Source organism: Pan paniscus, chromosome 13 (genome assembly GCF_029289425.2).
Source record: "Pan paniscus chromosome 13, NHGRI_mPanPan1-v2.0_pri, whole genome shotgun sequence".
Taxonomy (NCBI): domain Eukaryota; kingdom Metazoa; phylum Chordata; class Mammalia; order Primates; family Hominidae; genus Pan; species Pan paniscus.
In genome coordinates, this window is record NC_073262.2 from 54,324,265 (window position 1) to 54,337,090 (window position 12,826).

General features: G+C 38.5%; 1 protein-coding gene across 1 annotated transcript in view; it reads right to left on the bottom strand.

Moving 5' to 3' along the window:
• NEB (nebulin) overlaps nucleotides 1-12,826 on the bottom strand; it is a 241,876-nt gene that overhangs the window by 149,196 nt on the left and 79,854 nt on the right. Inside the window, exons 54-63 of the mRNA XM_034954281.3 lie at nucleotides 11,544-11,648; nucleotides 9,871-9,978; nucleotides 9,220-9,531; nucleotides 8,551-8,754; nucleotides 8,167-8,271; nucleotides 7,976-8,083; nucleotides 5,753-6,064; nucleotides 5,256-5,459; nucleotides 4,679-4,783; nucleotides 1,624-1,731 (exon numbers count right to left, since the gene is read on the bottom strand). Coding sequence (XP_034810172.2) covers nucleotides 1,624-1,731; nucleotides 4,679-4,783; nucleotides 5,256-5,459; nucleotides 5,753-6,064; nucleotides 7,976-8,083; nucleotides 8,167-8,271; nucleotides 8,551-8,754; nucleotides 9,220-9,531; nucleotides 9,871-9,978; nucleotides 11,544-11,648 — 1,671 coding nt within the window. The remainder of the gene's footprint in view (nucleotides 1-1,623; nucleotides 1,732-4,678; nucleotides 4,784-5,255; nucleotides 5,460-5,752; nucleotides 6,065-7,975; nucleotides 8,084-8,166; nucleotides 8,272-8,550; nucleotides 8,755-9,219; nucleotides 9,532-9,870; nucleotides 9,979-11,543; nucleotides 11,649-12,826) is intronic.

Consider the following 12,826-nt stretch of genomic DNA (forward strand, 5'->3'; position numbering starts at 1 on the left):
AGCCTGGGTGACAGAGCAAGACTCCATCTCAAAAAAATAAAATAAAATAAAATAAAAACAGTAAAATGAGTGACTGATTCCTGTAAGGATCACCTGTAGTAGCAACAGAGGAGAATTTATTATTATTATTATTATTTTACTAGATTCATGCATTCAATGGCAGTGGCAAGCTTTTGGCATCATTTTGAAAACTGATTGTACTTGTAAAACTGACATAGCAACCCAACTGGTTAGATTATGCTCTTAATAAGGTCATGGGTTCTAGCCTCACATGTACCAACAATGTTTTTATTATTCATGTCCAATGACTTCATTCTGGAATCTAAGCCAGTTATCCAAAATACATGCTTCCAGTCTCAAAGACAACTGACCGAGAAAGTGTAGGTGAGTCAGCAAGAGACAATATGGTACAGTGGAAAGGAATGAGATTGTTCAGAGTCTCAACTCCCCCACTCACTAGGAGTTTGATTTTAGGCAAGTTGCTTAAACAATCCACAAAATGGGGATAATGATAATATCTACATCCTAGGGCAATTATGAAGAGTAAGTGAGACAATGCATATAAAGCTCTTAGCAAAGAGTTCTCAATACTTCTTGGTTATTATTATGTCATTATTTATTATTATTGGCATAAGTCCATTTGCTGGGAGGGTCCAACATACATAAAGTTGAGTCACTAACATAAGATTCCAATATAAAGGACAGCAAGTGGGCCTTGATTTTTAGAGCAGTCATTTGTTCCTCAAGAATCCCTGAGGCACCAGAAAAGGATGACAGTTTTACTCTGGGAGACACGCTAAATGGCTAGGAGCTATTGCTAAGAGTGTGACCTCACGCTTGTAAAACCAGCACTTTGGGAGCCTGAGGCAAGTGGATCACCTGAGGTCAAGAATTTGGGACCAGCCTGGCCAACATGGTGAAAACCCATCTCTACTAAAAATACAAAAAATTATGGGCGTGGTGGTGAGTGCCTGTAATCCCAGCTACTCGGGAGGCTGAGGCAGGAGAATCGCTTGACCCCAGGGGGCAGAGGTTGCAGTGAGCTGAGATCAGGCCATTGCACTCCAGCCTGGGCAACAAGAGCAAAACTCTGTCTCAAAAAAAAAAAAAAAAAAAAAAGAGTGTAACCTTAGGTCAGCAGTCACCTCTGGTACTGATCAACTGCCTTCTTTTCATAAGGGCAAATTTCAATAGCAAGCGCCACATGTGTTTTAAAATACTATCTATTCAAATGTTACATAAAGCCAGGCCCTGAATCTCACTGGCAGAACCTAAGTTTATGAGTTATATCTTCTATAAGCTTTTCTATAAGCCGGTGATAATTCTTACATAAGCATCTCCAAGCCTGCAGCTTCACTCTAACAGGGTCCATATGAATGAATGAATCTTTCTCTATTCTTGGTTGACCAGTTTTCACAGAAGACGCTGTGTCCTGTAGGTTACAGATCCCTCTTATAAACATCAAGATTTTCATTTCCCTTAAAACTGAGGTTTTGAAAAATCCCACACAAATATATCAGGATATATTTTCAAAGGTCCAGGAAAAGTTCTTTTCTAAGATTTAGTTCAGTGAAAATGCCACATTAGATTGATCACATACTCAGAATGGAATTGACAACTCACGTCACTGATGATGTCCCTGGAGGCCTTGGCCGCCACGATGGGGATGGCGTCGCTTCGCAAGTCATAGCCTTTCTGCTTTGCTTCTTCATTAGCGAGTTTGTACAGACTCTAAATTTGGGGGAAAAAAAATCAGATGCTGACATTTATATCTAAAAACTGACAGAGGACTAAGACAATTCACTAAGTTCTCCATAGACAGTGCCTATAATAATCTTACTTTTGAGAGTTCTAAGGCTTCTGCATGTTTGTTGAAGTGAAGACTCAAAAATGAGGCTAGGTGCGGTGGCTCACACCTGTAATCCCAGCACTTGGGGAGGCAGAGGCGGGTGGATCACCTGAGGTCAGGAGTTCGAGACCAGCGTGGCCAACATGGTGAAACCCCATCTCTACTAAATATAAAAAAAAAATTAGCTGGGCGTGGTGGTGCATGCCTGCAATCCCAGTTACTTGGGAGACTGAGGCAGGAGAATTACTTGAACCTGGGAGGCGGAAGTTGCAGTGAGCTGAGATTGTGCCAATGCACTCCAGCCTGGGCAACAAGAGTGAAACTCCATCTCAAAAAACAAAACAAAACAAAAAAAAAGATACCCATAAAGACCAATGCACCTTTATTTTTTACTTTAAAAATTATGTTGAATTAAGTATATATACATATTACAGGTTGTTTTAAAAAATTTTAGTTAAAACAATAAATCCAGTTTAAAAATTACAGGAAAAATTAAGCTGAAACTCATAGTTCTAGCATGGTAAAATGTGGGTGGGAGGGAAAGGCTTAACTGTTGATCATGGCAATCAATTCAACTCACATTTATTCTGCCCTGACCCTGTGTCTCTGACTGTGCGGGGTACTTGGGAATCAAAGATGAGGTTGAGACCCCTCTCAACCTAAAGGTTCCTGGGAGAACTGATGGAGAGACTGATAACCTGTGGAAGCAACTGCTGAAAAGTCAAACCACACTAACAATGAAGAGCTCCAGGAAGGAGTCATTTATTCTGAACTGAGAATCAGGGAAGTTCTTGAAGATGGGGTGACCTTTGAGTCAGACTTTGAGCAGAGTTTCAGTAGACTAAGGTGGCATCAAGTGCAGAGGAAATCACGTGAATCAAGGCACCACTGTGGAGGGGAAGCGGAGGGGTGTTGAAGGAAGTGGGTGAGGCCCCAGGGAGGAGTCACAGGAGAGGGCTGAGAATAGCCCAGAGTTGGACTGTGAACGCCTCATTCTAAGAAGTTGGTGTTTAATTCTACAGAAAATAGGAAAGCAGCCAAAAAGTTCTCTTATTTTTAACATCAGAGGGGAGCGCCCATGGCAGCATCCCAGTCTGGGTGGGTGGAATAGGGGGTTGCGGGCAAAATGGGGAAGGGCACCTGGGCCTCCGGGGACTGGCAGCCGAGTAGCCGCACTAACACATCTCTGAGCTTTTTCAGCAAAGACAGAGTTGAGAAATCCAGAAATGCTGACTGGCTAGACACAGGGGGGGCCCTTTGTTTCCTGAAATTCTTGCACATGTAATGCATGGTTTCCTGTAACAGGACCTATATTATAGGTTTGGCTAATAATTCAGTCCTTTCTGACTGGGGAGTAAGACTTGATGTTTTTAGTTTTTGGTGACAATTAAAAGCTAGCTATACAAGCACTAAAATTACAGTCTCACTTCCAAAATAATTACTTAAGATGGCGGCAATTCCATCTAAATTCTCTAAATTATGCTCTGTGTGTTGATTTATGCTGCCAAATAAACAATATTTTCCTTGCTGGTTGCACAAAGCCAGGTGAAATAACTAACACATCAGCTGACAGAATCTTAGATTCACAAAAATCTCCACAGGCTTATACCCACAGGCTCAGTCTAAGAAGAAGAAATTACAGAGATAAATGCCAATCTTTGAACAGAGATAAATTACCAAACGCATAAATGCAGGATGGAAGAAACCTAGCTTTAGTCCGCATAAGATGTCTTAGAGTTTAAGTTGGTCTCAAGTTCTGTGTGCACCAGCAGTGACAGCTGCCAATGTATCCTGGGAGCACAGGATGCAGAATAGAGGTCATATGTCCAGAAGAGGAAATACGATAGTTAAGTGTGTTCTACATCAGTCATTCCCCACTCATAGTATTTTGCTCAGTTCTGAGAGTCACATTTTACTAGTGATGTCATGTGAGGAATGCCCCGCAGCTTGGGATATTGGATTTGAAGGTGAACCTGGGGTGAAGGTGGCAGGGGAGGCACCCTGGTGCTGCTCTCCATCTCTGGGGGTTGGCACAGATTTGTTCTGTGCAGCTTCAGAGGACTATGTGAGTTTACAGAGAGAAATGTTGTGACTCAATACATCAGAAGCTTTCTCATAAATTTTCCAGAACGAATGGACTGATTTATGAGATCAGCTCCTTGTCACTGGGAACCCTTAAGCAAAGGCAGGTCAAAAACCTATTTGTGGGGAGGGGTCCCTTTGCACTAGAGTGGAGGCTTGACTCTCTGCCTAAGCCTCTATGATTCTGGAATGATGGCACCTGGCCCTGTGCACACTGAAAGTGAAAGGAAATGGGCTTGCTAATATTTACACTGACAGATATTTCTCTGTGTGTGTGTGTGTGTGTGTGTGTGTGTGTGTGTGTGTGGGTTACCTGGTAGTACTGTGGATTTTAGTTCTTGCCTTTAATCTTATATACTAAAAATCTTAAATTTGGATCCTAAACCACACTTAGGAACAATATATGGAAAATATATTTACTACAGTTATGCTTTAGCATAAAGGGGAGATACATGTATAGGTCAATTGCTAATATCCTAACTTCAAAAAAATAATAAAAGAAAATGGTCTACATAATCTCATGGTTACAGCTTAAATAATTAGTTCATGTCATTTGTATTTCCTAAATGATAATTCATATTGCATAAATTTTGACATTTATGATGGTGATTGAGAAATGCAAGAGTTGTTATTCACATGAAGCATGAAAAAGATTCTTTCTAAAGCTGTCATTTGGTATCATGTCATCATAGAGTAGATCAACTGAAATAAGCAGCAGTGTGCAAATGTCAAAGAATCTGCTCTCACCTCACTGTAGTTGATTTTGTTCATTCTTGCCAACATAATTTCTGGTGTGTCTGGCATTATGTGGATCTGAGTCTTGTCTTTGTCCCAGGCTTCTGTGTATAAACGCTATCAAAAAAAATACATAAATTCATCAGGAAAATAGTTCTGTGTATAGTTAATAGGAATTTTAGGGCCACAAAAACTTTATTAAAAAAAAGAAAAGGTTATGTGTTTTATACACATTATGTGTTTTATGCACATCTTCAGGTAATAAGTTCATAATGGAATGTGTATTTATAAATGCCTTCTAATAATCTGAAATGTATGTTAACAAAAGGAAAATGAGAATAAGCATATTTTATGCAGACTATTTTTTGATAAAATATGCTACTTTATCAAAATCATGAAACAATGACTAAATATCAAAATATACATGATATATATCAGTTATTAATAGATAGATGAGAAGCCAATAGACACATAGACAGATAGATAGATGCCTTTTATTACTCAATGTTCTTTCTTTCCTCATTAATGTTTCTTTTTCGTTGATTCAGCTTTAGGAACCCCACTTTGATTCTTAATTTTGAAGTCTCACCTTGTTCATAGTGATGGCATTATTTTTGGCCAACACTTGTTCCAGAGAGTCAGTCACACTGGTAAATTTGAATCTGTCTGGAGGCTGGCGATAGATTTTATCACTCAAAATTTCAGTTGCCCTTTTGCATTTTTCCACATCCAAAGAGCCAATGGGCACCCAGCCAATGCCTCTCATCCACTGGAGATCAGACTTGTACATATTCTGTTGACACAAATAGCCAATAAATATTTATCTCTGTATCAGCAATGCATTTTCATCTGAAGGATAAGAGATCAAGTAAAAGCACTCTCAAAATTTAGTTTGGTGGACAGGCCAGGTATCACACAATATTCCTCTTTGGTCTGAAGGGTTAAAGGATTAAAATTCCTGTCGATAAAGGCATGCTATTTGCCTCCTGCAGGGGCTGGTGAGCTTGTGCCATATATTGCCATTTTCTCCAAGAGGTGTTAAATAATTTCCCACCTCTGCACGTTATTATGACTCTCAGTACTCACATCGCTCTGGAGGTCATAGGCCTGCCGAGCATGGATGACATCGCTCTGGTCAGGCAGGCATGTCCACTGGTGCAGGTAGTTCTTGTAGTCCACATCGCTGACTAAGGTCTGGCACTTCTTGGCCAGCACCACCCCCAGCATGTCCACTGGGCTGCTGAACTTGGTCTTCCACTTCTCAAAGTCCTTCTTGTACTCCCTGTCACTCTGGATCTTGGCCACGTGCATGGACCACATCATCTTGGGGTCATCACGTATAGCTCGGGCACCAATGTGGTGGCCGAGCTGCTTACGATAGCCTTCTTTGTACTTGAACTAAAAGAAGAAAAGGACAGATAGTCATCTGTTTTAACTTTTAGTAAAAAGCAATCACTAAGCCTAACTTGCTCTATTTATTAAAAAAAAATTTTTCCCCGAATATGTAAATTATATGATAGATGTAGAAACAATTTAGAAAATAAATATAGCACATATCATCACATATGAAATATATCTTATATAAAATATATACCATATAGATAGGCATTACTTTAATACATTCTTTAATGTGAAAGTCATTCTGTTAGAATTTAGAATTTGTTTTTAAAATATTTAATTTTTAGATGTATAAATTTCAGGAGATTATGCTGCAATGACAATGACAATAAAAATGAAATTCTCCTGCATGGGTTTTATATGCTCAATGATCCAAAATTTCATTGAGTATCTACTATGTGTCAGGCACAATTCTAGATAAGTACCGCAGATTCAATAAGAATTATCTCTGCCTGCAAAGAATGTCTGTATATTTATACACACAGAAAAAAAAGAAAAATTAAGATGTAATTCTGCCACTAAAATAATTTGTTATGATTCGTGTGTGAGAATATAATTAGAAGTCATACTGTATATGGGTTTGTGCCTGCTCTTTTCAGTTATTATATAAGCATTTCTATGTGTCATTAAATAGTCTTTGCACACATGACTGTTTTTTTTGTTTTGTTTTGTTTTGTTTTTTAGAAAGCATCTCTCTCTGTTGCCCAGGTTGGAGTGCAGTGGTAGAATCATGTCTCACTGCAACCTCCAACTCTTGGGCTGAAGTGATCCTCCCACCTCAGCTTCTGAGTAGCTAGCACTACAGGCATGCGCCATCACACCTGGCTAATTTTTAAGTTTTTTGTAGAGATAGTACCTTGCTATGTTGACCAGGCTGGTCTCAAACTCCTGCCCTTAAGTGATCCTCCCGCCTTGACCTCCCAAAGCACTGGGATTACAGGTGTGAGCCATGGTGCCTGACCTATACACATGATTTTTAATGACAGGTAGGTATTTCATTATATGGTATTTAACCCTTCTGTGATTGTCATTTATTCTTAAATTATGATTACTTCCCATATTTTGGAAATAAAGAAAAAAATCTAGAGTTTTTTTATTCATAGACAAAAGAAATGGAAAGATAAAAATTTTTAGAAATGTGAGCAAATCCTTTTTTTTATTTATTATACTTTAAGTTCTAGGGTACCTGTGCACAACGTGCAGGTTTGTTACATATGTATATATGTGCCATGTTGGTGTGCTGCACCCATTAACTGATCGTTTACGTTAGGTATATCTCCTAATGCTATCCCTCCTCCCTCCCCCCATCCTACGACAGGCCCCAGTGTGTGATGTTCCCCACCCTGTGTCCATGTGTTCTCACTGTTCAATTCCCACCTATGAGTGAGAACATGCAGTGTTTGATTTTCTGTCCTTGTGACAGTGAGCAAATCCATCTTTTAAAGAAAGCAAATATTTGTAACCCACCACCTGATATAGAAACAAACATATGTTCCACAGGAATCGTTGAACTTTGAATAATGTGTCCTATAATTCAGCCCTTGTAGATTCATTGGTTCATACAGCATAGGTTGGGTTTTGAAGGAACCCTACAATAAGCTCAATTGTATATGAGAGATACATCATTGGAAAAGCCAAAAAAATTATCTGAACTATAGTCAAGTATCTAATACTTTTGTTCAGCAGGAAACGGACATGTTTTGAAATGCATGTTGCTATGGACTCAACAATAACTAGAATTTGGCCTTTCTGTTGATAACTCTATTACCATTATTTTAAACCATTCATCGAAACAATAAACTGTTAGCAACAGCTTTAACCTCATGGCTTACTTGTGCCACTATAAATCCAGGAGAGAGAAATAAATCTTTGAGCCAAAGCTAAGGCAAATAACTTTCCAAGTATACTTACTTCACTTGCAATATCTCTGGAGGCCTTGGCTGCCTTGATAGGAATGGCATCTACCCGCATATCATAACCTTTCCTCTTGGCTTCTTCTAGGCCAAGCTTATACAATTTCTAAAATAGACATTAATAGTAAGTTGGATTTATAAAGTGCATTGTAAGGAAAATGTATCATGCACTATGAATATATTACTTACCTCACTGTAATTTACTTTGTTTTGTTTAGCTAATAAAACTTCAGGGGTATCTGGCATAATGTGGACAGTGGTTTTATCTTTATCCCAAGCTTCTGTATAGAGGCGCTAAGAGAAACAGAAAAACATGACTGGTATAGGCCAGTAATAAATAGACACATGCAGACAGTCTGATTTTTTATGAGAATCAAGAATTTCAGCTCAGTGAATCGGTATTTGTGACATTTTCAGGTCTAAATGTCTTGTGTCAATAAGAAGCACAATACTTTAAAACCACATTAGAACCAATCAAAGGAATCAAAAATAAGTTTTCTTTTATACAAACAGACTTCAGTGTTTCCATAAACAAAAAAATTAATAACCTCCTCAAACAAAGATAGGACTTACATGATTCATGGTAATAGCATTGTTTTTTGCCAAAACCATTGGTATGGAATCCATAAGGCTGGAAAACTTAAATTGATCTGGGTGCTGACGGTAAACATGGTCACTCAAAATCTGGGTGGCTCGTTTATTTTTCTCATCCTCGAGAGAACCACTAGTCATCCAGCCAATGCCTTTTAGCCACTGAAGGTCTGACTTGTACAAATTCTGAAAGTGCAAGTGACAAATTTGTCATAATTAAATCATTTATCACAATTTGTCATAATTTGTCATAATTAAATCATTTGCCCCTAAATAAAAGTTCATTTATATTCTATATATTTTTAATACTTGAATTATTAGAAAATTCTAAATTTTTGGTATGAATTATAAATCAACAAAATATTCAGATTAAAAGCATATTTTGAAAAACATTTTAAACAGAAGCACATAGGAAAGGACTCAATCCTTTGATTGTCTAGCTCGACAATCTAGAGGCTTCCACCAAAGCAATGGGGCTTTGCTGGCTCTTTCTCTGTGGAATAATGGTGCCTCCAGATGTCTGGGTGACTAGATGCACTTGGGCATTAGTCCAGGGTAATTGTGTAAACTCAACTCTGCTCACTATGGGACTCTGATACTTTAAAAAGCAGACATAATGTTTTGTTGGCCAAAGGAAAATCTTAGACTCACATCGCTCTGGAGGTCATAGGCCTGCCGAGCATGGATGACATCGCTCTGGTCGGGCAGGCATGTCCACTGGTGCAGGTAGTTCTTGTAGTCCACGTCGCTGACTAAGGTCTGGCACTTCTTGGCCAACACCACCCCCAGCATGTCCACTGGGCTGCTGAACTTGGTCTTCCACTTCTCAAAGTCCTTCTTGTACTCCCTGTCACTCTGGATCTTGGCCACGTGCATGGACCACATCATCTTGGGGTCATCTTCAATGTTCCGGGCTCCAATGTGGTGGCCGAGCTGCTTGCGAAAGCCTTCCTTGTACTTGTACTAGAGAAAAAAAAATGTGTCTCATTCCTTTCAAAATTTACTTCTGTTGCCATCTTTGTGGCAAATTACAAAGCGCATTAACTCTAAATATTTTACTAAGCCTAGAGAGCCAAAGACTTCAGTCTTTTGATAAGAAAGATTAAAGGCTAAATTCAGCTATGAAATTCCATACATAATAAATGCATCCTTGATCTTATCCTCATCCCACACTGCATGGGATCATTTTATTCCACTGTAATTTGTTACCCCTTAGATTTTGTTCAATTTAAAATTAAATTGAGACTGCTTTGAAGTGATAAATTGCAATCAAATCAATATCAACAGAGGATAAAATCTTACTTCACTGGCAATTTCCCGGGAGGCTTTTGCTGCTTTGATTGGTATGGCATCAACAGGAAGATCGTAACCTTTTCTCTTCAGCTCCTCATAACCCATTCGGTAGAGTTTCTGTTAAGAAATGAAGATCATTTTGGGAAATACTGTTCCCCATAGACAAATATAGCATAATGATCAAATGTGCTAAATATTTTGAGTCCATGAGAATAGCATCTGTGCCCTAAAATACTCAAATGTAATTAGAAATTATGCCCATTGATTGCTAATGATCCTGTTTTAAACTTTAAAGCTCTTCAATTACCTAAATCAGCAAAATTGTCAGCTCTTCCCAAATACAGTCATGCATTGGTTAATGACAAAGATACATTCCGAGAAATGTATTGTTAGGTGATTTTGTCCTTGTGGGAACATCACAGAGTGTACTTATGCAATCCTAGATGGTACGGCCTAGTACACACCTAGGCTATATGGTATAGCCTATTCCTCCTAGGCTACAAACCTGTAGAGCATGTTAGTGTAGGCCACTGTAACACAATGGGAAGTATTAATATTTGTCTATCTAAATATAGCTAAACATGGAAAAGATACAGCAAAAATACAGTATGATTATGTGACAGGACCACCGTCCTGTATGTGTGCCTTTGTTGGCCAAACTGTTGTTATACAGAGCATGTCTATACTTGCAAGAATCAGGCAGAAGTAAAACAATAGAGAAATGAAATGGATTATTATTGAGGTGCTGTTTTTCAATTCACATGGACTGTTTCATTAGAAATTTTTGTTAGAAAAGAGCTACAGCTTTTCATCTAATTCTTCTAATGGGGAAAAATCATGCCTAAGGGGTTATCTCTTCTATGTAGCTGATGCATTGTGAAATAGTCTGTCTCCCAAAATGGGACCATCCAAAATAGGATCCACATCTATAGGTAAGATACTGAGTCCACCATAATTTCTAAAACTTATGTTTTGAAGAAGGTTTAAATAATGAATTTTAAAAGCTTCAGTGAAAGAATTTGTTTTTTCAGATCTGTAACATAATTTAAAAATTGAGAATATGATTTAAATGTACTTTTATCCAGAAACCAGATTATTTAAAGTGCCTATTGATCTTGGACTTGTGTTTATCTGTCAGTCCTTCGTGGCACTACTTTAATACATTCTTTAATGTTAAAGTCATTCTATTAGAATTTAGAATTTGTTTTTAAAATATTTAATTTTCAGATGTATACATTTCAGGAGATTATGCTGCAATGATAATGACAATAAAAATGAAATTCTCCTGCATGGGTTTTGTATGCTCACTGATCCAAAATTTCATTGAGTGTCTACTATGTGTCAGGCACGATTCTAGATAAGCACTGTAGATTCAATAAGAATTGTCTCTGCCTGCAAAGAGTGCCTGTCCACACTGGGAAGAGCAATATAAGCCACCTTATGATGATATATATAACAACGGACTGCAAGGAACAGAGAATACAGACTCCCCATTCTGCCTGACATAGTGAGTACTAACATTTCGATATTCAATCTAAAAGCCACTAAATAAGGAATCTAAGTCATATGTAGTTCATTAATTAAAATAATTCAGGGATTAAGAGAACTTCTAGACAGTTTCACTGATTTAGAAACAATTAAAATGAGCTTTCTGAAAACACATGCTGAATTTGAAAACTTACATCACTTGTGTTGATTAAGTTTGCTTTAGCCAGAACAATGTCAGGTGTATCAGGCATGATGTGGATCTGAGTCTTGTCTTTGTCCCAAGCTTCTCTATAAAGTCTCTAAAATAAGAAATAATAATTTTTCAGTGGTGTTGTTAGATTAGTGAATGATACAGTTGGCTTCAAACAGAATTGCTGAATTTATCTGAATTAAACATTATACAGAATTGATATAATAAGCAGACAACATAAGCAGAAAAAAGATGCAATATTTCTTGACTTATCTGGGACATAATTGCCTTTCAACACAGAGATTATGGGTCACATTTTCAAAGTTACAGATAATCCTGCCTACAAGAAATCAATCTAGGTAATTATATGCCTTGCCAATATTATCAAATGAAACAGGCTTCTCCATCTTTTGGGTTGTGTACCTCAGTGTTTAATTTAGAGGCAGCCCTTGCCTTTTCAAAAGATGTCTTATTCAAAGTATGCCTAGAAATCAGGAAGTTTTATTTCCTATGTGGCTTGTTGTTATTACTATCATTATTTTGACACAGAGTCTTACACTGCTGCCCAGGCTGGAGTGCAATGGCGCAATCATGGCTCACTGCAACCTCTGCCTCCTGAGTTCAAGTGATTCTGGTGCCTCAGCCACCTGAGTAGCTAGGATTACAGGCATGTGCCACCATACCCGGCTAATTTTTGTATTTTTAGTAGAAACAGGGTTTTGCTACATTGTGCAGGCTGGCCTTGAACTCCCCACCTCAGCCTCCCAAAGTGCTGGGATTACAGGTGTGAGCCACTGTGTCCAGCTTCTATGTGGCTTAGTATTTATAGTTATACCTCATAATCATTGTGAAGGATTAGGATTCCCAAAAGGATTTTTTGGGGGGGAATTTATCAAAATATCTTGGATGTCCCAGAGCCATCCTTATGTCTCTTCAACAGAAGACAAGGGGATCCAAACAAAAGTTTCACAGACTTACTAAAACTAATAATTTTTTTTTTTGAGATGGAGTTTCACTCTTGTTGCCCATGCTGGAGTGCAATGGCGCAGTCTTAGCTCACTGTAATCTCCACCTCCCAGGTTCAAGCAATTCTCCTGCCTCAGCTTCCCAAGTAGCTGGGATTACAGGCACCCACCACATGCCCAGCTAATTTTTGTATTTTTAGTAGAGATGGGGTTTCACCATGTTGGCCAGGCTGGTCTCGAACTCCTGATCGCAGGTGATCCACCTGCCTCGGCCTCCCAAAGTGCTGGGATTACAGGTGTGAGCCATCGTGCCCGGCTAAAA